The following is a 20,236-nucleotide window of genomic DNA, read 5'->3' as shown; positions in this document are numbered from 1 at the left end:
ACAGAGGAGCTTTCCAGAAGCAACATGCAACGGCCTAGTGCAACCGGCACTAAAAGAGATGTATGAACCTGGGGGTAAAGAGGCTCCCCTTTTCATTAAATGCTCGTCTTGAAAAATGTTGTTTTTTATTTGAAAATATGTAATAGATTTATTATTGTTGTTACTTCAAAACTAATTAACAAAGTTAACTGTTTTCCATTTTAATTTATAATGCAATAAATACAAATGGCTATTTCATAATAGAGATTTTTTTTTTGTAACCAAAGCTCTTTAGGGTTCTCAATTCTTTTAAAGGACTAGAATAGATGACTGGATAGCTGTGGAACATTCCAGAATACAAGTGCCAGCTGTAGGTTTGTCATTGAACACATGAAACCTAGGAGAAACTGACTCAGAACCAGAGATTCCGAGCCAAGCCGGCCTCCAGTGCAGGCCTGTCAGAGACGAAGGCCGTGGGCTTAGCCAGGCACAATGCATTTTCTCTATCACTCCTGGTTTCATCAGCCATGGCAGGCATTCAGAGCTGCCTGTGTTTAGGACATGTTCAGCCAATCATGAAATAAAAGAGAAGTTCAGCCCACTCACGCAGTCCAATCCTGTGGACCATTCTGTGCCTGCTACAAGATGGGCCCTTTGCTATTCTTCCTGGACACATCTCTGTCTGATCTCCAGCACAGTTCTGAACTTATGGTAACTGCCTAATACACTAGTAAGCAAGCCTTGGGTAAGAATTTGTCCTTCTGTTGCTGTTGTTTCAGTTTGGTTTGGTATAGGGGCAAAGGGTTCTCTTCTCCCAAATAGTAAAAATCCATCTTTCTCTTTCCTTCTTTCCTACCTTCCTTCCTTCCTTCCTTCCTTCCTTCCTTCCTTCCTTCCTTTCTTCTTTCCTTCCTCTTTTTTTTGTGCTGGTACTGGGGCTTGAACTTGGAGCCTAGAATCTTCTTTTAGCCTTTTCACTCAAGGCTGGTTGGTGCTCTGCCTCTTTAGCCACAGCTCCACTTTTAGCTTTTTGGTGGTCAATTGAAGTTAAGAGTTGCATGGACTTCTCTGCCCTGGTTAGCTTTGAACCATAATCCTCAGATCTCAGCTTCCTGCTTAGCTAGGATTAACAGGTGTGAGTCACTGATGCCCAACTTCAAAAGTCTTACTGTTGGGCTCTGGCTGTTCCTTTAAGGGGGCAGTCCCGAGAGTCCTGCCTCTTCTCCCCCTGCCTCTTCACCCTCCGTCTGTGAGCACGTGTGCCACCACGGCGCCAGCCAAGCCCAGGGGAGGCGGTTCTGTGGGCCGTGGTCTCCGCCTCTGCGGGAAGTTCCGTGACATCACCGTGATGGACAGTTCAGTAGCCAATCGTTAATACCCAGTTAGTCCCTCCTCTTCCTGCCGCCATTACTGTTATATAAACCCCTCCCTTGAATAAAACCCTTTGGAAGCCGGTAGACCATCGCACGGCTCCCCCGGGATCTCCGTGTCCAGTGTCGTCTCTTAAACGTAAGGGGGGCTGGGGACGCGCGGGGATTTCGGCAGCCCTAACTCTTCTCAGCTTAGCCCGACAGGGACACGCCCTGGCCTCCCGTGGCGGGAGAAGCGGGTAGGGCTGTCCCCAAAACCAGTGCAGCGCGACACTTACTTGCTCAAGAAAATTCTCATCTGTCTCTGGAAGCTTCACAGAAAAATATCCTGCAACACTGGATGCTCAAGAACTCATATGAAGGAGGAGCCCCCCGCCCCCGCTCCCCTTCGATCTTCCCACCTAGAGAGGTGACTAACCCGGACACAGTTACCGTCTGTCCAAGGTCTTAGAAAAGGGCTGAGTGCAGCCAGATGAGCTTTGAATTTGAGACCGATCTGAGACGCACTCCACAGGGCTTTACAGGGAGGAAACCGGCAGGTCCTTCCACGGCTGGCTAACGGGTTGGGGGCCCTTGCAGTGGTTTCATCCCCTCTGTGGTACCCACCCCTGTTCTCTTATTGAGTCTTTCTCGGGTCCGTGGGTCTCCTCCCGTGGCACCTGCGGCCTGCAGCTCGGGGCTGCGTGCTCGCTCCGGGTAATCATTGGGAATTCAGGTGTGTGGAATGGGAAGCGCCATTTCCTCCTGCCGCCAGGCGGTGACCACCGAGGTGATTCCCAGCACACCTCCCCCTTCTCCGCTCCCAGCTCCTAGGGGTGGGGTAGAAGTCAAATTTCCACCTGTAAGGTCCCTGCGGATCTAAAGCACATTATTCAGTCTGTCAGCCATTTCCAATCTAGTCTGGCCATAAATGTAAGAGTAAAATCTGTGGATTTTGTCTTCCATTTCGTCCTCACCCAGGGTCCACCCTCCCAGGAGGGGTGTCTGCCCTGCTGTTCTGGCCTCTCAGGGCTCTACGGCTCCGCAAGTCTCTCCTAGAGAAGGGCTGTAGTGTCTGCAGCTCTGTTACTGTATCGGGCAGAAGTGTCCCACAGGAAGGGACTACAGCTTTACCTCTTGACATTACCTTCTCGACTTAGCAAGTGAGCCACCGATCATATATAAACAGATAGGTATATATTTATATGTACATATATAATGTTATATAATATGTGATATCATATGCACCACATACAATACATGATATATATCACATATATTATGTATAATATGTTACATAGACTATACCATACCTTATCTATTACATATACATTATATAGGATAGAATCCTTTCTGCTGGTAAGCATTTTGGCTTTGGGCCAGTGTGCATGGACCCAGAGAGGTACCAGGACGCTGGGACTGCGAGCCCATCTCCATTATCACAGGCTTCCTGTTGCCGTTAAACCCGTGGTGATTGAAGATGGTAAACACTCTTGGTTCTCGACAGTTCCCTGAATTAAAAACCAATAGGCGCCTTCTGTGCCAGGACTCTGCCCTTGTGATAACTACACGTCTCCAAGTGTTTTCCCCACACGCTTCTTGGGGGGGGGGGGTAGACCCTTCCGCTAAGTACCAAATAAAAAGAAGACTCCTAGACACTGACCCACGCGTTTGTTCTTTCCTGGGGTGTCCTCGGCGGGCGGGGAAGAGCTCAGCTATTCATTGAAAAGCTTCCCATCTACGCTGAATGAGGACTGAGAGGGCTGCGCCACGAGGCCCCGCGGCGGGCCCCCCTCGGGTGAGAAGGGCCAGCGACTCCCGGCAGCCCGCTCCTTCCCCCCACCCCCGAGACGAAGTGGGGTTGCTAAAGGTCCTGTCTCCGTGAGAAGGGAGGGCGAGCAAGCCCAAGGGTGCAGAGACAACCAGAGCACAGCCGAGCTTCTGGAACTTTCTCAGATCCCAATTCACTGAAGTTCTGCTCCTAAGTCAGAAGAGCTGTATGGTTCTCCACAGGGCACCGCAGGACGCAGCAGACCCCTGGCACCCCTGGAGGCCGTCGAGACTCTTCTCCTTCCTTCCTTTCTTTCCCATGAAGCCCCGAACGGGAAGGCAGTGCTAGCCCTCTACTCCTCAGAGGCGGCGGTGGCTGGCGTCTGCCCACACCCTGCGAGAGCTCCTTTAGCTGTGCTGCGAGAGGGACAACGGTCAGGGTGAACGGCCAGGGGACAGACCCCGAGGGGGGTGAGCAGGGGATTCACGTGACTCCACGCAGCGCCCCAGCTCCCCACACCGAGCGACGCCATTGCCCCAGCCGTCGTCTGCGTTTACACAAACCTTCCAAGCCATGGTGCGCATTTCAACTTTAAGTCTGAGTTGGAAGTGTACCTCAGTAGATCACTTGCAGGCGCTGGGTTTGGCTGACAACCACAACCACACAATAATAATAATAATAAATGGTAAGCCAATTTCTAGCTTTCTAGTCTCAGAAGACCTTTATTCCAGAGTCTCCGAACGCAGTGCAGGCTTTTTGGTTGTAGTGTTGAGGAGAACGTTTCCTTTCTGACTGAGTCCACAAAGCACTCTAGATCTGGCCCTCAGTCCTGTAAGTCTGCCTTGTGTTTCTTTCCCCCCTGCATTACAGTTGGACCACAGCCTGCACTTGTAGTTTCTCCAATGCAGAACTCGTCGAACTGAAAAGCCCACTTCCCTCCTGGTCTAATGCGTCTTCAGAGTTCAGCCTAAAGTTTCTCTGATTCTGTGAGTTGCGTGGGGTCTCCTCTTTTGCTCACCAGGGATGGCAAGAAGTCATAAATAAATAACTTGTAATGTTGAATCTATAAACTACAAATAAATATGCAATACATAAAGTGTATACGAATGATATGCCATAGTACCACACACGTCATATATAAATGAATAAAGAACGCGAATTATGCTATTTAATGACATCTTCTCTACTAGACTTGGCCTAGCAGATGCCCAGTGAATATTTGTTGGATGCCAGGAAATGAAAGAAGGAGGGAAGGAGGGAGAGAATGAGGGAAGAAAGAATGGAGGGACTGAAAGAGTGATGGAGAAAGAAAGAGGGTGAAAGGTCAGGAAGAAGAAGGAGGAAGGGAGGGAGGAAGGAAGGGAGGGAGGGAGGGAGGGAGGGAGGGAGGGAGGGGGGAGGGAAGACCTTCAGTGGGGCTCCAGTGTGGTTCCTACTGCGAGGGGCTACCCAGTTCTCCTTTGAGATGGCCTCCAGTCCCGAATGCTGCTGCCAGTAGCAGGCAGTGGTCCCTCTAGAGGTAGAACACTGTTTGCCTGGAGACCTCAGCCCCTTACTGGCAGCCCAGCAGCTCGCATCCAAGAGCTGGCTCTAGCGTATGGCATGGATTGGCCAAGACTGTCCCTGCCTGTATCAGCACCCCTCCCTCGCCTAACTCCAGGGTGCAGGCTACCAGGTATTTCCACTTCCCCGGGACCTCAACAGTCACCACTCACAAACCCTGGTAATCCAGGACGCTCCCTTGTCACTAGCTTCCCCTTGAGGCTAAGGCCAAACCAGCCTCCCACCCCCGCAGTCAGGCTCCAGGTGGAAAAACACCAAGGCTGGGCCCAGCTGGGTCCCTAAGTCGAATCCTAACAACTGTGACCAAAAAGAGAGAGAGAGAGGAAGAAAAATCAAAGAAGAAATGGCCTTTCTGGGGCCACTGTTAGAATTTTCTTTCTAGAAAGAAGTTTCTTTCACATGACTGAAAGTAAGTTTAGGAGTAGAAAAAGTCACAGAAGTTTAGCCTGATGCCTGACAACATACTAAATATCCAATCAACGCTTGTTGAAACAACGAAGACTTCTTTTTTTCTCTCCTTGTTCTGTTTCTCCCCAAAGAATTTAAAACCAGAGGAAGATAATAAGATGAGCACACTTGGAGCCATGCAGTTGTTTTCTCCAGATCACTTGTTTCCAGCACAGAAGGGAGAGCTACTTGTGATGTATTTTTCCATTCTTTTCTTTGTGCAGGGCTGGGTTTTCTTAATTAATTTATTCTCTTTCGGCACCAGGTTGTCTTAGAATTGACGGCGTGAAGTGTCTGTCTTCCAGGGACTTTCTGGTGATGTCTCTTTTGCTGGTAGAATCTTCTTTGTCTGTGCCCGTGATCCTTGCCAAGTTGCCTGAGGAGCAGCCACGGCTCAAGTGCATAAATTAGGGGCCTGCATACGAACCCACACACATCTACTTGAGCCACAGTATCTTCAGAGAAGTTTGGGGTTTTTTTTTTTTTTTTTTTTGCAAAATAAACAACCAAATCTTGACCAACTGGAACATTGGGAGGGGTGGATAGTTGGGATAATTTGATTTTCTGGGTAATTTTCAGATGACTAGAAATCCATTGATATTTTCCAGCCCTGATGCCGAACATTTTTTTAAAGAAGATTCTATGCCAACCAAGGATCGTAGAGCGGAATGAAAATCTCCAGGGATGGGCAACGTGGCTTGACCTGGTGGAAATGTACGTCAGGGCGGTCAGAGCCTCGGGCTCAGCTACAATTTTGCCTCTGACTCAATCCAACCAGTCCTCAGTTTCCCCTAAACGAAGTTGCCAAGCAATGGCTTGAATCACTCCGACCAAACCCCCACACCGCAGGTGCCCAGTGTGAGCGCCACTGTTTTCCATCCGGCTGTTCATGTTCACCCATCATGGGTTGTGTCTGTTCTCACAATGAACTCCTATCTTGGGGTCTAGAACTACTCCCCTACCATCAACTTCCTGTACAAACATGCTCAGGGGCGGTAACGCGACGAACAGCCCAAACCCACTTCCTTTCCCTCCGCTCCTTTCTCCTTAAGATGAAATGCAACGTGAAAGGGGGTCAGATTTGGGGGTTGAGTGAACTCTCACGTCACAACAGATGTCCTACTGTGTGCAGGCTCTGGACGTACACGCTCATTCCGCCGTGAGAGCCCCATGGAGGTGAGTGCCAGCGAGAACACAGGACTGGATAAGAAGCACGGCCCTGCTCCTCATGTCTGTGTCGGGGTTGTCAGCAGACTGGAACCTTAGGTTTGTAAACTAGACTGACCCAGGCTCAGTACCGTGGGACCAGATTCTTCCTTGCTCCCCGGGCATCCTTGCTGGCCTAGCCAGTGCAGAGGCCCCAGCCTCCGCCTCGCTCACACCGCAGCATCAAAGCTGCCTCTGGATGCTGCCCGATGCCCTCTGCGGAGGTCAAGCTGCCCCCCCTCTTGAACCGAGACCCTCTAGCGCGGTCTCCTGATTTTTTGCCTGAGAAAAGCACCTGCAACGAGCACCTCAGCTGTCAAATAACAGATGCGACTCTCCAGGGAGTTAGGTTTCCTTGCTGCTGGGGTGGGGATGGGGTCCAGAGGGCCCCACTGCCATGGAAGTTAGCAAATGCAGCCCACGTCGCCATGCCTAGAGGGAGGAGAGGCTCGCGAGGCCGACTGAGGTTCCCGGGAGGATGGCTGAGATGCCTTGACGATGCCCCGCGTGTCTCACACCGAAAGAGCCGAGGCTGAGAGTGGGAGGAGAAAGGAGCACGGGTCTTAAGGCACAGCCAGTTTCCCCTCCATTGAGAAAGGTGTTGACGCGCTTGTGTCATCAACTATTTTGAATTAGAGCCAAAAGAGACTTAGGAATATTTCTTCTGCTCTTGCACATCTTCCTTGCTCCCGCCTCCTCACACCAGCTGCAGACTTGCACACTTGATTGTGTTAGTTGACAGGCTAATAGAACAAGGAATGGGAAAGCCATGACCGCATTCCGAAGCCTCTTGCCGCCCTTGCCCACGTGTGGTAACAAGATGGGCCGCCAGAGAAAGGTGTTGGACGGTGTCCCCCATCTCACACTCTTCCTTTCCTCTCTGACTCTAGGGAACCGTTTCCATTTGCTTAGTGAACCAACATGCATGCAAGCCCGCTAAATACCAGACACTGTGCCAGTGGCTAAGAACACCAAGATGAAGACACCATGAGTCTTGTCTCAAAGGAGATTCCCGTTGGGGCTGAATATGTAGCGGTCTCATTTCCCAGCTCATTGCCCCCCAAAGTACTTAGTTCTTTATTTAAACAAGAGAGCTTTTTAATAGGTGTTCAGTGTCTCCTCTCTGTCTCTCTGTCTCTGTCTCTCTCTCTCTTTCTCCACATAGCATACATGTATATTTAAGAGCTTCTTTAGACCAACTATTTCAGAAAGCTATCATTTGTGACTTACATACCGTATAGAAAAATCAAGCTTGGTTATCTGGCTTTTTATTTACAATGGAGCAAGAGGACTCAGGAGTCCTGTTGACTTATACCCAGATTCACACAATATATACACAGAAGGCAACCACTTCTCTGTGGCCAAAAGGCAGAGCTGGGTCTTCCTGGCTTTCTTCACAGATGAAACCACCAATTCCCTGTAGGAATTAATTCACTCACACACTGACAGAAAAGAGTCATCTACCTTCTTGTGGTCTGAAATATCCACGAACTGGTCCCAGGATAGTCAGTGTTAAAGGCATTGAATTTGCCTCTGGCAGAAACTGAGGGAAACTAAAAACACATCTGTCACAACTGGAGACAAAGATCCCAGATGCCACTGAGCAAGGCTTTGTCCTTTTACAGCCCAAAGCTCAACAGGCTGTCAGCAGTCAGAAGACTGGAAAGTTGCGCTCTGCTGCTGTTGGTGTAGACAGATCCAACTCCTCCACAGTTAAAAGTATGGAAACAGGCCCTTCTGTGGTGTTTGCATACCTATACAGTCCTTAGGTGTTGTTTTTTCATTAACCAACCAATCCACTAGCCAATCAGCCAACTAGCCAACCATCCAACCAACAAGCCAATCAGCCAGGTAGCCAACAAACAAGACAAAGAGACAAATAGATAGGCAGACAACCAACATCCCACCCACCCACCCAACCAGCCAAATAGAAAGACAGCCAATCAACCAACCAGTCAAGGAACCAGCCAAACTACCAAGCAACCAACAAAGCACACAAACCAAAAACGTATTAGTACAAGGCAAGGTAACATAGAATTCTTGTTTTGAGATTAAATAATGTGATCATTCTTTGATTTGGGATGTTATTCAACTGTGATTTCTGACTAAGGGAACCTGCAATTCTACTTGTCGTCAGTTCCACCTGTCTTGGAGAAACAATGGGGACAGAGTTGTGCTTATCAAGACCTAGAGATGCTAACAGTGCATGTACCTTACAGACAAGCTCACTGTTCTCCCAATGCAGTGGATATACCACTGGGGTTGAAGATGATATTTAAATGAGAAATGGATGAATAATTTTAATCCTTCATTGTATTTTAATGTGCATTAGAAAATACAACTAAGTAGCGCATTCAATTTGAGATTTCACCGATATTATTGCTTAGAGCAATAATCTCATTTTTTTTATCAGAGACGTTATTTGAATAAAAAGTATTAAGTTAATAATATATCCACATGTGGCATGTTGATACCTGTGGCAAAGAAAAAAGGCAGTAAGATGACTCTCAGAAGACTGAAGTTTGGAAATGTGGTATTTATTTATTACTAGTAGAATGTGATGGGTTAGAGTTAGGAAGAAAGTAAATGGGACCTGTGAATTAGTGTATCTGTTTCTTCCATGTTTCTAGTCTCACTTTTTCTCCCGATGCATTGAAGCTTCACTGACTTCAAGTGCCTTCAAGAGATATACACAGAAGAATAATACTGTGTTGGGCTATAAAATAAGTCTACTTATTCTTGCAAAGAGAATGAATTCTCTTTGTAAGCAGTTATCATTTTGCTATAAGAATGTTTTTTTCTGTTGATGAATAATATTAAACAATTCCAGTGTGGGGGAGTTCTGGGTAATTGTTCTGTGGCAAGTGCCCTCCTGTGGCTTCAAAGTTTAGCTACATTTGAGGATATTAAAACGTATTTCTAAGGTGAAAACGACTAATTATGTAATCACCAACAAGACACTCGTGGGGGACAGAAGTCGGCAATGTGTTAGCTTGCTGTCACCTCATCCTTTTGCTGACTAGAAAGGAGGCCCATGGACATAATGTCCAGTCAACAAGCTGAGAACCATCAGATGGTCAAGCATCCAAATCTCATTTGTCACAACTGTTCGTTGAAATGTGAATCAATCCCACAAGACGTGTTCATTCAAAGTTTTATTTTTCTCAAAACAAAATCATTTCGCCATAGAAAGAAGGAAATGGATTTGAGTGACCAGCCCAGTCGTTCCAGGGCTGGTCACGACCCATCAGTAGAAGAGACCTGATGGTTGCGGATGTAGGTCAGTGAATCAGCCAGGGAGCCTGGACAAATCCCCCGGTGATTACTCGCTGTGCTCCAGCATCCTTACCCTTCTTCAGACCAAATTATGCACATCACCACAAAAACACATAGCAAGGGTGGAAGAAGCACACAGGGCAGAAACTTAGCACACGAGACTTTCTAGATCCTGATGCCTATATTTAATGAGTTCTGAAAAATCAGGACAAAAAATTGAACTTAAGGATCAAGACATGTCGTGTGGTTCCTTCACCTGAACTATGAGAATAATAACTGGAGTGAAGAAAAATCCACAAGCCCCACTTGCTGCAGGAGTAGAAATATGATCACCTAGCGAGCCAGCCAGGCCATTTTGTCCTCCCCAGATTAAATTATGTCTGGGGAGTTGAGTAGCAGTCCATACCCATCATGATGACAGTTTCCATAACTATAAAAATCTGCTGCACCAGGCAAATTTTGTGCAAAATGCAAATTTCTATGCTGAGAAAAAAAAATGAATAATGTGATCATTCTAAGTAATGAATGTAAATGTAAGGAAATACTTTTTGGCATGAGACAGCAAATCGTTTATCTTTCATGCCAAGGACTGTGGTCACAATGCACTTTTGGAAGGCTCACAAGGAGGATTTTAGGAAGGGAAATTCTCATTTGCTTTAATAGCTTGGTGGGCAACTGATATTAGAGACACCTTTCCCTGTCTCTTTTTTTTTGTTGAGCACTCTGCAAATGGACCCTAAATTCTCCCGGTTTCTGTGAGTTGGGAGCCAAATGGGTATTCGCTACAGCAACAATCCCGAGGCGGTCTGCAACAGAAGAGATGGGCTGCTCCTCATCATGCTTGGCAGCAAGAAGGAGCCATGCTGACCACCAGAACCCACGAAATGCTGGGCCAGTCAAGAGCACAGACAAACAAAGAGAGGAAGTCAGGGCTGGGGGGAGGGGGAGAGAGGTGAGGAAGGGGTGGGGGAGATGAAGCATCACATTCATTGCATAGTCTGCAAAATGAAGAAAACATAGGAACAGGGTAAGGTTGAGAGGGATGGGCAAAAGCGATGAAAAGGGGGACCTTAATCAAGACCCATGGCATTCATGCACTCCTTGATGTGTTGAATGGCAGCTCCTTTGCACAACTACTTAAAGGTAAAAATAAAGTTTGGGGGAAAAGGAAGAGGAGAAGGGAGGCCTCTTTCATCCACACAACTTAAAAGCAAGATGTCATTGAACACAGGCTGAGACAATGAGCCAGCAGTCAACCTCCAGTACCATAAGCTGTGGTCCTTCATCCTGGAAGCCCAAGGCACCAGCTGGCTTAGGCCTTTACTTGAAGATACAATGAAGTGAACAGCACCAGGGGAAAGGGCAGTACACCTCTGTTCCAGGGCCCTGAGAACACTGGACAAGTGCCCTGCCACCGAGCTACATCCCCTCTCCTCAAAGACGTTTGTTTCTCCTTAACCAGCTCGCACTTAAAATGTATAAAATTGCAAGTATTATCCATCAATAACACTGATATTTTGTTTTCAGTTCCCAAGCTGGATTGTGGGTTCCCAGTGTTGCCCACATCATGTATCCCAATAATTGCATTCCACATTAAGGAAACTTGTAAGAAAATTCGATTGATCAAAATCAGCGATTGTTGCTTGGTGGAAGGATTCTACATTAAAACAATGTTGGCCTTAGGCTAGTTTTCAATAAACACCTCTCCCAGAGTCATTAAAAATGCATTTTTGATTTTTTTAATCCTCTAGACATAGTTTCCCACCACTCCATGTTACTAGAAGGCAAGGTGCCCCTGGGAACATTGCGACTCACTAGCTGAACGATGAGGCGAAGGGGGCTGGTGGTGAACTAACTGCCTACTTTTGTAAGAGCCACAGGGAGTCAGAAGGACAGAATGAGCATCCCACCATCTTGGCTGTAAGGTGGGGGATGGCTTCCCGGAGAGCAATGCTGTGTGAAGCTATGACTCACCATCTTGGGCCCAGTCAATCAAAGGAAGTGACCACCGGGAGCAAGTGCCATGAAAGAAACCTTTGTCCTTTGACCAGTGGAAAGTGATCTTATTTGAAGTTTTCTATGAATAACACCAACGTTGGAAAATTTGTCTCGCAGGTAGCTTTTGCCCACAGATGTTTTCTTACACACACACACACACACACACACACACACACACACACACACATACACACACACACATATTTGGGCTATGCTTTTCAATCTTTAAACTACAAGCTAACATTTACAGCTGGGTGACTGTATCCCTCCTGAAAACAATCTGGAACTCTGGTAAAAAATCAGAGTTTCTCTAAGCTCAAGTTGTCCATCAAAGCAATTCACTGAAGGGATTGGTGCCTCCGTTCCTGGAGATCCTGCCAAACTTCTTTTTGAGAATAGAGAGCAGGGCTCCTGGGACAGTGGCTTTCCATTGAAAACATGGAGTCCCGTAGCACATTTGTGCAGAGGCAATGGTGGCCACTTTGTCATCTGTTCTCGCCAAGATTGGAAGCTGATGACACATTCGGCTCATCTTGTCTAACTCTCTCATTCTCAACTAGAGAAACTGAGGTGCAGAGAGGGCGGCCCCCAAGCTTTTCCAGCTAAAGACACAGCCAGAATATCATCTCCCGTCCTTTCAGAGCTCAGGCTGCTTCCCTGTGCTGCCTTTCCCATCACGGTGATTTGCACCGTGATGTGATTTGGGTTTTCAAAAGGGGAGATCATCACTACATCGCTTTACTTTGGTTTGTGACCATCTAACGTCCTTTTCACCTCTCTCTCCCTCTCTCTCTGCATGTTCTTGGTTGGGTTGCAATCACATGGGCATTAAGGAGGGGATGGAAAATGACCCTAGGCATAGGCTCAGGGAAAGCTGGTCTTGTATTGAAGGTTTATATGCAGAACACTAAAATGAGGAAATTCCTGCGAAGGTACCTGAAATCCGACCATATTTAGTCACAGGCAAAGCCTTCTGAAAGTGTATTCACAAGTGTGGGGCGCCTTGCATTGCTTTCTTCCTTTAAAGTACAAGATGTCATACGAACATCATTACATCAACGCTAAGCCAAAAGTACTCGGCTATAAATTTCAAATTGTAGAAAATCATACCAAAAGCAAGTATAAAACTTTATTGAAATGCAGCAGTGTAAACCTCTTTAAGTTTTTCCTCTCTCACGTAGGGAGAGGGAGAAGGCTCGACTCTGGGATGGCTGACGTCCATCTGTGCTTTTCCTCAGCGCAGGGGCGCGCCGGCTTGGAACATTGGGGAATTTTATCTGTGCTATTCTGACTTACACAATACAGAGGCTGATTTAATTTGACAGCAAAGTAACACCAAGCCCCCAAAATAAAATTACTGAGATGTAAAACAGCGTCAAAACTCCAATTAGTTTTGTATCCTTGAAGCTTCTGGAGGAAATCTAAAAGGCTCCCTTCACAAGGCGCAGGCATCAATTGAAGCTGCACAGATTACTAAAATGTAACCCTCTAATTGAAATTGCTCAGAGCACAATATGACAAAGAGAATCTGAGGAAAATAAGTGAATTTTTCCCCCTCAAAAAAGATGACTCACTGCAGAGAGACAGTTCTGTTGACTTTTTAACACAGTGTTCCTTTGCAAGAGCTAGAAAAAAAATCAACGGTCTTGGGATCTCACAGAAAAGGCACCAGGTACAAGAGCAGTATGTACTTCTGTTGCTTGACCATAAATGAGTTTTGACCATTTGTGCAACATTGAAAAGTATCGGTATTTCACCAGCTCATAGGCATGTTGAAGTGTGTATGTACAACTTGCAAACCAGTTCTGGAATGAATCTACAAATATCTGGATGGCAATAACCCCGATCTCCTTGTGCAAGTTATCCCCATTACCCGAGGATGCTTGCTGCCCTGTAGCAGTCCCTCAGCTTCCTGATGGAAAGGTCAGCTGTGCTGACTCTGTGAGGCTCACTAACCACTGGAGCTCCCAGACAAGTGGGTCCGCAATGGACTGTGGCCCTCCTACGGGCGTGAGGCAGAAGTGAACGGACTTGCTGGCCGACTCCGAGGCTGAAGCTCTGAGTCAAGGCCCAGTCTCTGTGTACATGGAGCCTGTCTAGGCTGGGCCTAGCTGCCCCAGAAGAATGGCATGGCTCAACTGGGGCTTGGGAGTCGTTGGAGTTGGCTTGATAGAAACCCCAAATGGCTTTCCTGGCCTACAGGTGTTTGTGTTTCGTTTTGTTTTTAAATAAAGTCTGGTACTCCTGTCCAACGGATAGCATTTACTTGCAAAATGCCAATAGTCCTAGGCAGAGACGCCACCTTCCTCCGCAAGGTCATATCTCTATGACGAGTCGGTCTTCATCGTCACTGCTGGTGTCACTGAGCTCTACCCGAGTCTGCTTTCTCATTCCTTCCAAACTCCGCTTCCTGATGGATCGAGAGGGAGCTTCGGGGAGTTCTGAGGGCTGCCCCAGGCTAGGAGGAAGGGCACAGCCCCTCGGAGGGATTAATGCTGACTGACGTTTCCCACTGCCCTGCCCTGGAGCAGGGGAGGGGACGGCCACGCCCCCACACGGGTACCCAGCCCCGGGGGGAAACCCTGCCTGGGGTCGCCCTTCCTCTTGTTGTGCACTAGTTGAGCTCAGTCCTGAAGCTGGCATTTCAAGGCTGGCTTTTCCCGGTGACCCCAGGGCCGCCACGCCCACAGTCTTGGGTGCAGGGAAAGGGGTTTCTGTCCAGAGGGCCTGCGCTGCGGGCCCTGCGGCGGGCCGGGCCGGGGAGCTCGGGGGCCGGGCCGCTTCTGCAGCTGGGCTGGGATCTTGCTCATCTGCCCCCTGAACTCCCACAGGAATCCAAACGGGGGCCGCGGAGGTAGTAGGGAGCTGGTGGGGAGCAGTTCCTGTGCACTCACAAGGGGAAGACTCTTGGGCGTCTGAGGAGACGCGTGCACTGGGATCTGCAGAGTCTTGGTCCTGGGATGGCAGCAATACAAAGTCAAGACCTTTATCCTGGAGCAGAACACCAGCCTTCCCCGGGGGTGAGCCAGGGCAGGGTGGCACAGATAATCCTGAAGCGTCAGCCATGTCCAAGGGAGAACAGCCTCCGTGCTCTCCAGCAGATGGAGAGATACCCTGCCAGGAAGTACAAAGGAGAAGGAACAGGGAGAGGAGAAAGGTTAATTGGTACAAAGAAAACTGTGGTCAGAGCTGTGATCTTCAATGAAAACCAGGTCTTGAGATTTTTTAACCCAGAGTAAACTTCAAGAGGGCACCATCAATAAGTTTCCATTAATTATGAATTGGTACATTAACTTGAGTTAAGCTCCTCGTTGATACAAAATAGGTTGTGTTTTGATCTGGCTTTGTTAGAAATAAACACTTCCATTGTCCAACCAATCCTAAGCTTTCTATTCTCAGTTACTTCTGTTCCAAAAGCAAGGATATAATTATACCGTGCTGGGTATTGCAATGTCTTCCAGATTTGCATTTTTCAAAGAATGGTCTGCACTGGTGTCTTTGTGGTTTTTAATACACTACCTCACAACCCCCTGGGGGTGATTTCACGTGGCAATGATGTTGAGAGTAGGGCTACATACCTCCCCAGACATGAATTAGCCTCCTACTTCAGATTTCCAAGAAGACATCAAATTATCCCAACAGTTTCACAGCCAAAGTTGCCTAGTTTTTCAGGGCAAAATATTTCAGAAGTTTTGACCTAGTGGACTTTTGATGTCTGGAAGCACTAGTAGGTGACCCTACAGACTTTGGCTCTACGAACAGTGACAATAGGAAAAGAAAACATAAATCTAGACACTGGACAGGTAGAGGCAGCTCACCGCCACTAATCCCTACCTTTAAACTGAATTTGTCCATTTCTCTAGGAGTCCTTGAGCTTTCACTAGGAGCGAAGGCTTCTGAGAGCAATCTGAAGTCCTCTTCCTTCCCCTCTTCACTCCTACAACCAGGGGGCAGTTCTCTATCAGATGGAGCTGCTTGCAGACTTAGACCTGGAGGAGAAGACAGGTTCCAGCAGGCTGTGTCTTAATGAGCACTCTGAGCTCCTTGACCATAGCTCGTACATTGTATATGGGAAATCCATTTACCTCCAACCTCGTCTGGATGTCTACTGAGGAAAAAATGGCAAAACCATTCCCCCAAACAGAACAGTCCTTAAATTGCCTATATTGTAAGTGACCTGCCATGTGGAATTGGTTTTAGCAAAGTCCTTTCCTTGGTCATGTCTATGTTAATTTGACACTGGTTTAAATATTCTCACCCCCTGTAGATAACATGTTATGGTCTCCATTGGAGCTCTAGGCAGCAAAGAAAGAGGATGGCATTTGTGATGCTATTTTTGTTTGTTTGTTTGTTATGGTAGCCATCACTTGGCAAGAATTAAGAGGGTTTAGAGTTAGGAGGAGATCTTACATCTACAAACAGCCACCTTGCCTTCCCTTCTTCCTTCCCTTTCTCTCCTCTCAATTTCCATACAGGGACACAGGAACCAGATCCAAAAAAAAAAAGACCCTAGTTTTACAGAGAGGGAAGATTAGATCACAAGTGACATGATGAAAGACATTCTAGACAGTCTGTGTCAATGAACAAAGCATTGGACTTACTTAGAAATTTGCTCTATTTTAAAATTAAAATTACTCACACAGCGCTTCCCACCAGCCTTTCCCACTTTGGATTCGGTTGGTATTTACCTCCCTCGTTCCTCCTAAGTATGGATAACGCTGCTTGTCCATTGGCGTCAGTCCCGGGCCTCACCTCTGGCTTCTCCCAGCTCTTCCCTCAGTCTCCCTTGCATGCCACACATGCATCTGACTTGTGATCCTGACGCCAGGCTTCGTTTAGGTGAATATTCAAAGTTCATTTTACACACAGGAACACATCTCCAACCACCAGGCCATGAGTGTACCATGGGTACATTGCCTTCCTTGCCAAAATTATTTTCCTGGGAGGTCATAATTATTTTTTCTTTTACTTAGCTTTTTTACAGAGTTATTACTAAAATTGTTCCTCAACATCCTCCCCAATTGTCTAAAATTTCATTTCATTTCCTTAGAAATACCTCTCTTGAGAGTCTAAAACTTTCATGCCTTAAGCATGTAATAAGTTTTGTGTTATTCTTCCTGCTTTAAAAGGAGGGGGAGACCCCTCAGAAAATGTGGTTTTAGAAATGAGGAAGACTCAGTCCAGAGATGCCCCAGATGGAGCAATTGTGACTGCAGAGACGCTGAGGTTGGAGGGAGTTTTAGGAGCCAAGGGCCTGGAGCAAGGCCAGCATGGAAAAGGGTCAGGAGCAAAGGGATGAGAGGAAAATGAAGGCTACCGAAGTCATGGGAGTCTCTGGCCACATGGGTCTTGTAAGAAACAAGACTGTGGCTAGGAGTTGAAATTCTACCATGCACTCCTTGGAGAGAAGGCCCTGTTTTCAGCAGGGTCTCCCATCCTTAAGGCTGCGTGTTGCTTCTTCCTGGAGAATGACTTGGACAGAACAGGCAACAGAGGGGGAGAGGCCAGTTACAGGTTCACTACACCACCCATTACAGCTTCACTAGACCATCAGCCACAGGTTCCTAACACCATCCGTTACAAGATCAGTCAGACACAGGCTCACTACCCCATCAGTCACAGGCTCACTATACCATTCATTATAGGAGAACTACACCAAAGGAAGGAACACTACTGGGAGTAGAAACGAAGAAAGCGAATGGGTTCAGATAAACTTTTCTTTCCACCCATGAAAAATGACCAGGAAATCACCAGGATGATAACTTTCTGTCCTGCTCATTCCCCAAGCCCTAGTGCTCATCCTAAGTGAATTAAGTTCTGCCCCATGGTGACAAAAAACAGCCAGGCAATTCATTCAATTCAATGAAGAAGGAAACACAATTAGTATAGAGGAAATAATTCGATTGGCCAAATGTCTTCCCAACAGGTTGTTTGGGTTTTTAAGCTTAAGTGGAAAGGTCAAGTGCGCATTTGCCCACTAACTTCTGGCTCATCCAATAGAGAAGATGAAGCAAAGCCATTGATTCAATTTGCTTTCCACCCTTACAGTATACAGAGAAAAGTGAGTTATCTCTAATAATTGTGAAAAATGCCCAAATAATGCCACTGAAGTGTGTTAAACTCATTTGAATTATTGAAGCAGGATGCTAGCTTGCTTTGAAACGAATGGCCCTTTTCAAAAAGTGAAGGCGTGCCCTGGTCAAATTTGGAAGCGCAGAGCGCGGCCCTGTCCTGGCTTCAGCATCCCTCGCTACGTAGTCAGAAATGATAGATTCCGCCGTCCTCACGCCATCTTCGGCAATCCGACTGCTCTTATACAATTACAGGAGTCTTAATAGAGATGCCATCTCTCATCACAGCTCTCAGCCGCGCTGCTCTTTTCCTGATTAAAGGCTGCATTTTTAATAATTCCTCTCAGAAATAATTGCCACGCCACGATGGGTGGATGAGACTGCTTAAACAGTTGCGGCAATTGTAAATGTAGCCCTCTTGAAAAGGCTATAGGAAACTGGAAAATAATTAAAAAGAAAATGATGTGAAGAAATGAGAGGAACCAACAGAACTCTAGACATCTTTAATGCCAAAGCTGCTTCCGGCTGTCTAATTTCCAGGCCTTATTAAAATGCTAATAAATGTATTACTCAACTATCATTATCTGAAAAATGTACGCCATTTGAAACAGGTCTTTCTCCAAATACAGCCCCAAACTCCATTAATATGAAGTCTAGAGACACTGAAATATAAGTTTGAAAAATGAGTCTCTACCAGCCTTCCCAGCAAGCCCTAAACATCAACAAGGAAGTGGGGGTTTTCTCATAAACCAGTAAGTGATTTGAGATTAAATTGTCCAGAAGTGTCCCTGCCACTAAAGAATGCTCAATGTGCTAACAATCAACATTTGCAATTGCTTTTTTTTAAAAAAAAAAGTGGTAGGCAGATCCTTAGAAGATCTTGTGTAGACAGTTATTAGCTAATTCATGCAAGTATTTACTGAGTTTCATGGATTTGGACTTTTTAACTCTATATTTCTAAGCCCATTCTTGAGCCTGTATTATTGAGTCTGAGTTGATAGAAAGGTATGCACTAGAACCGCACAAATCCAGATTCTGGTGGCTCACACTTGTTATTCTAACTACTTAGGAGTCTCTGAGATCTGAGGACCAAGCTTCAAAGCCAGCCCAAGAAGGAAAAGTTTATGACACTTGTATCTCTAATTAACTAGTAAAAACTCAGAAGTGGAGATGTGGCTCTAGAGTGTCAGCTTTGAGTGAAAGAAGCCAAGCAAGGGTGTAAAGGCCCTGAGTGCAATTTCCAGAACGAGCATGAAAAGAGAGAAAGAAAAGGAAAGGAAGAAGGAAAGAAAGGAAGGAAGGAAGGAAGGAAGGAAGGAAGGAAGGAAGGAAGGAAGGAAGGAAGGAAGGAAGGAAGGGAGGGAGGGAGGGAGAAAGAGAGAGAGAAAAGAGAGAGGGAAAAGAGGGGAGGGAAGAGAAGGGGAAGGGGGAAGGGAAAGAAAAAGGAAAGGAAAGAAAAGGGAAGGGAAGGGAAGAGAAGGGAGTACAAAGTAAGGCAAGACAGGACAGCTGAGCTAAATGCAGGGACTTTGCTCATTGGTTAAAAAAAAAGGCCAATGTGACTTTCTGGAAGCTACTTTCTAGCAAGGAGAGATAATAAAGGGATAATGACACGAAAAATCACGAAGGAAATGTAGTGAACAAGGAAGACACCGGAAGATGCTCAGAGACAGAGAGCTAGCGTCCTGGCCTAACTCACTCTGCGGGGAAGAGTTACAGTCGCGGCTCCTGGGCCATTCCCAGGCCTTGCACTCGTCCTAAGTGGGCAGCACCCATTCATCTATTTACCCAGCCCGTTTTCTTCGGGCCCTTATTGTATACTTAACTTTAGAGGTTGTCTGGCGGGAACTTCATTGGTTAATATAGTCTTATTGCCATTTTGGTTTAATCTCTTTAGAAAAAAAATCATATGGCTGCAAAGGGTAGCGGAGAGAGGGTAAGGAGGCATTGGGACTCGATGCTGGTCAGGCAATAATCAGAAGTTATGGGTGGGGAAATGTAGACTTAATTTCCACAAGCCTGGAAGGACCTGAGAAAGAACCCAAAAGCCTATTTATCCAGGAAAGCCTGAGGTTTCTGAGCCTCCCCTAATAAAATCTTGCAAAAGTTTGCCTCTAAGTAATCAGAAAGAAATCTGTTCTTGCCACTGCCACTTTTCCCAATGCCTCTCATCTCCTTTCTAACTTTCTCTGATGGAAGGCAAGCAGGAGAAGCCCCCCCTGCCCTCCCAAATGTTCTTTATCTAAACTATATTGAAGGCAAATGATTCTTAAAATCTTGCTTTAAGTGAAAAACATTTTTTTTATCCTATCCAGACAACGGGAGCACGCCCTTAAAATGCAGAGTCCAAATAGGATTCTGAAATTGCAGAAGGCTAAGAGAAGATGATCATAAAAAGAAATGTCATTTGAAGCCTGAGATGCCACGGCTAAACCTCGACAATCTACTTTATGTATCATTATTTTAAAAGTTTCTGATGGCTGATGAAAATTGTCTATGTGGGTCTCTTCCCGGGAGGTAATCAATATACCTGGAAGAGCTTCTCATCATTCCTCAAGATTTACATCCTGGAATGA

At 46.5% G+C, this 20,236-nt stretch overlaps 1 protein-coding gene across 1 annotated transcript; it reads right to left on the bottom strand.

Moving 5' to 3' along the window:
• Positions 1-12,425: 12,425 nt before the first annotated feature.
• Znf831 (zinc finger protein 831) lies at positions 12,426-15,850 on the bottom strand. Its single transcript, XM_048349684.1, has 2 exons — positions 15,424-15,850; positions 12,426-14,703 (listed from the first exon to the last, which is right to left on the bottom strand). Exons 1-2 carry the CDS (start codon positions 15,442-15,444, stop codon positions 13,906-13,908), a joined length of 819 nt encoding a protein of 272 aa, XP_048205641.1. The 5' UTR covers positions 15,445-15,850; the 3' UTR covers positions 12,426-13,905.
• Between the last annotated feature and the right edge of the window lie 4,386 nt (positions 15,851-20,236).

This window comes from Perognathus longimembris, chromosome 6 (assembly GCF_023159225.1).
Source record: "Perognathus longimembris pacificus isolate PPM17 chromosome 6, ASM2315922v1, whole genome shotgun sequence".
Taxonomy (NCBI): Eukaryota; Metazoa; Chordata; class Mammalia; order Rodentia; family Heteromyidae; genus Perognathus; species Perognathus longimembris.
This window is presented reverse-complemented; position numbering and strand designations above follow the sequence as displayed.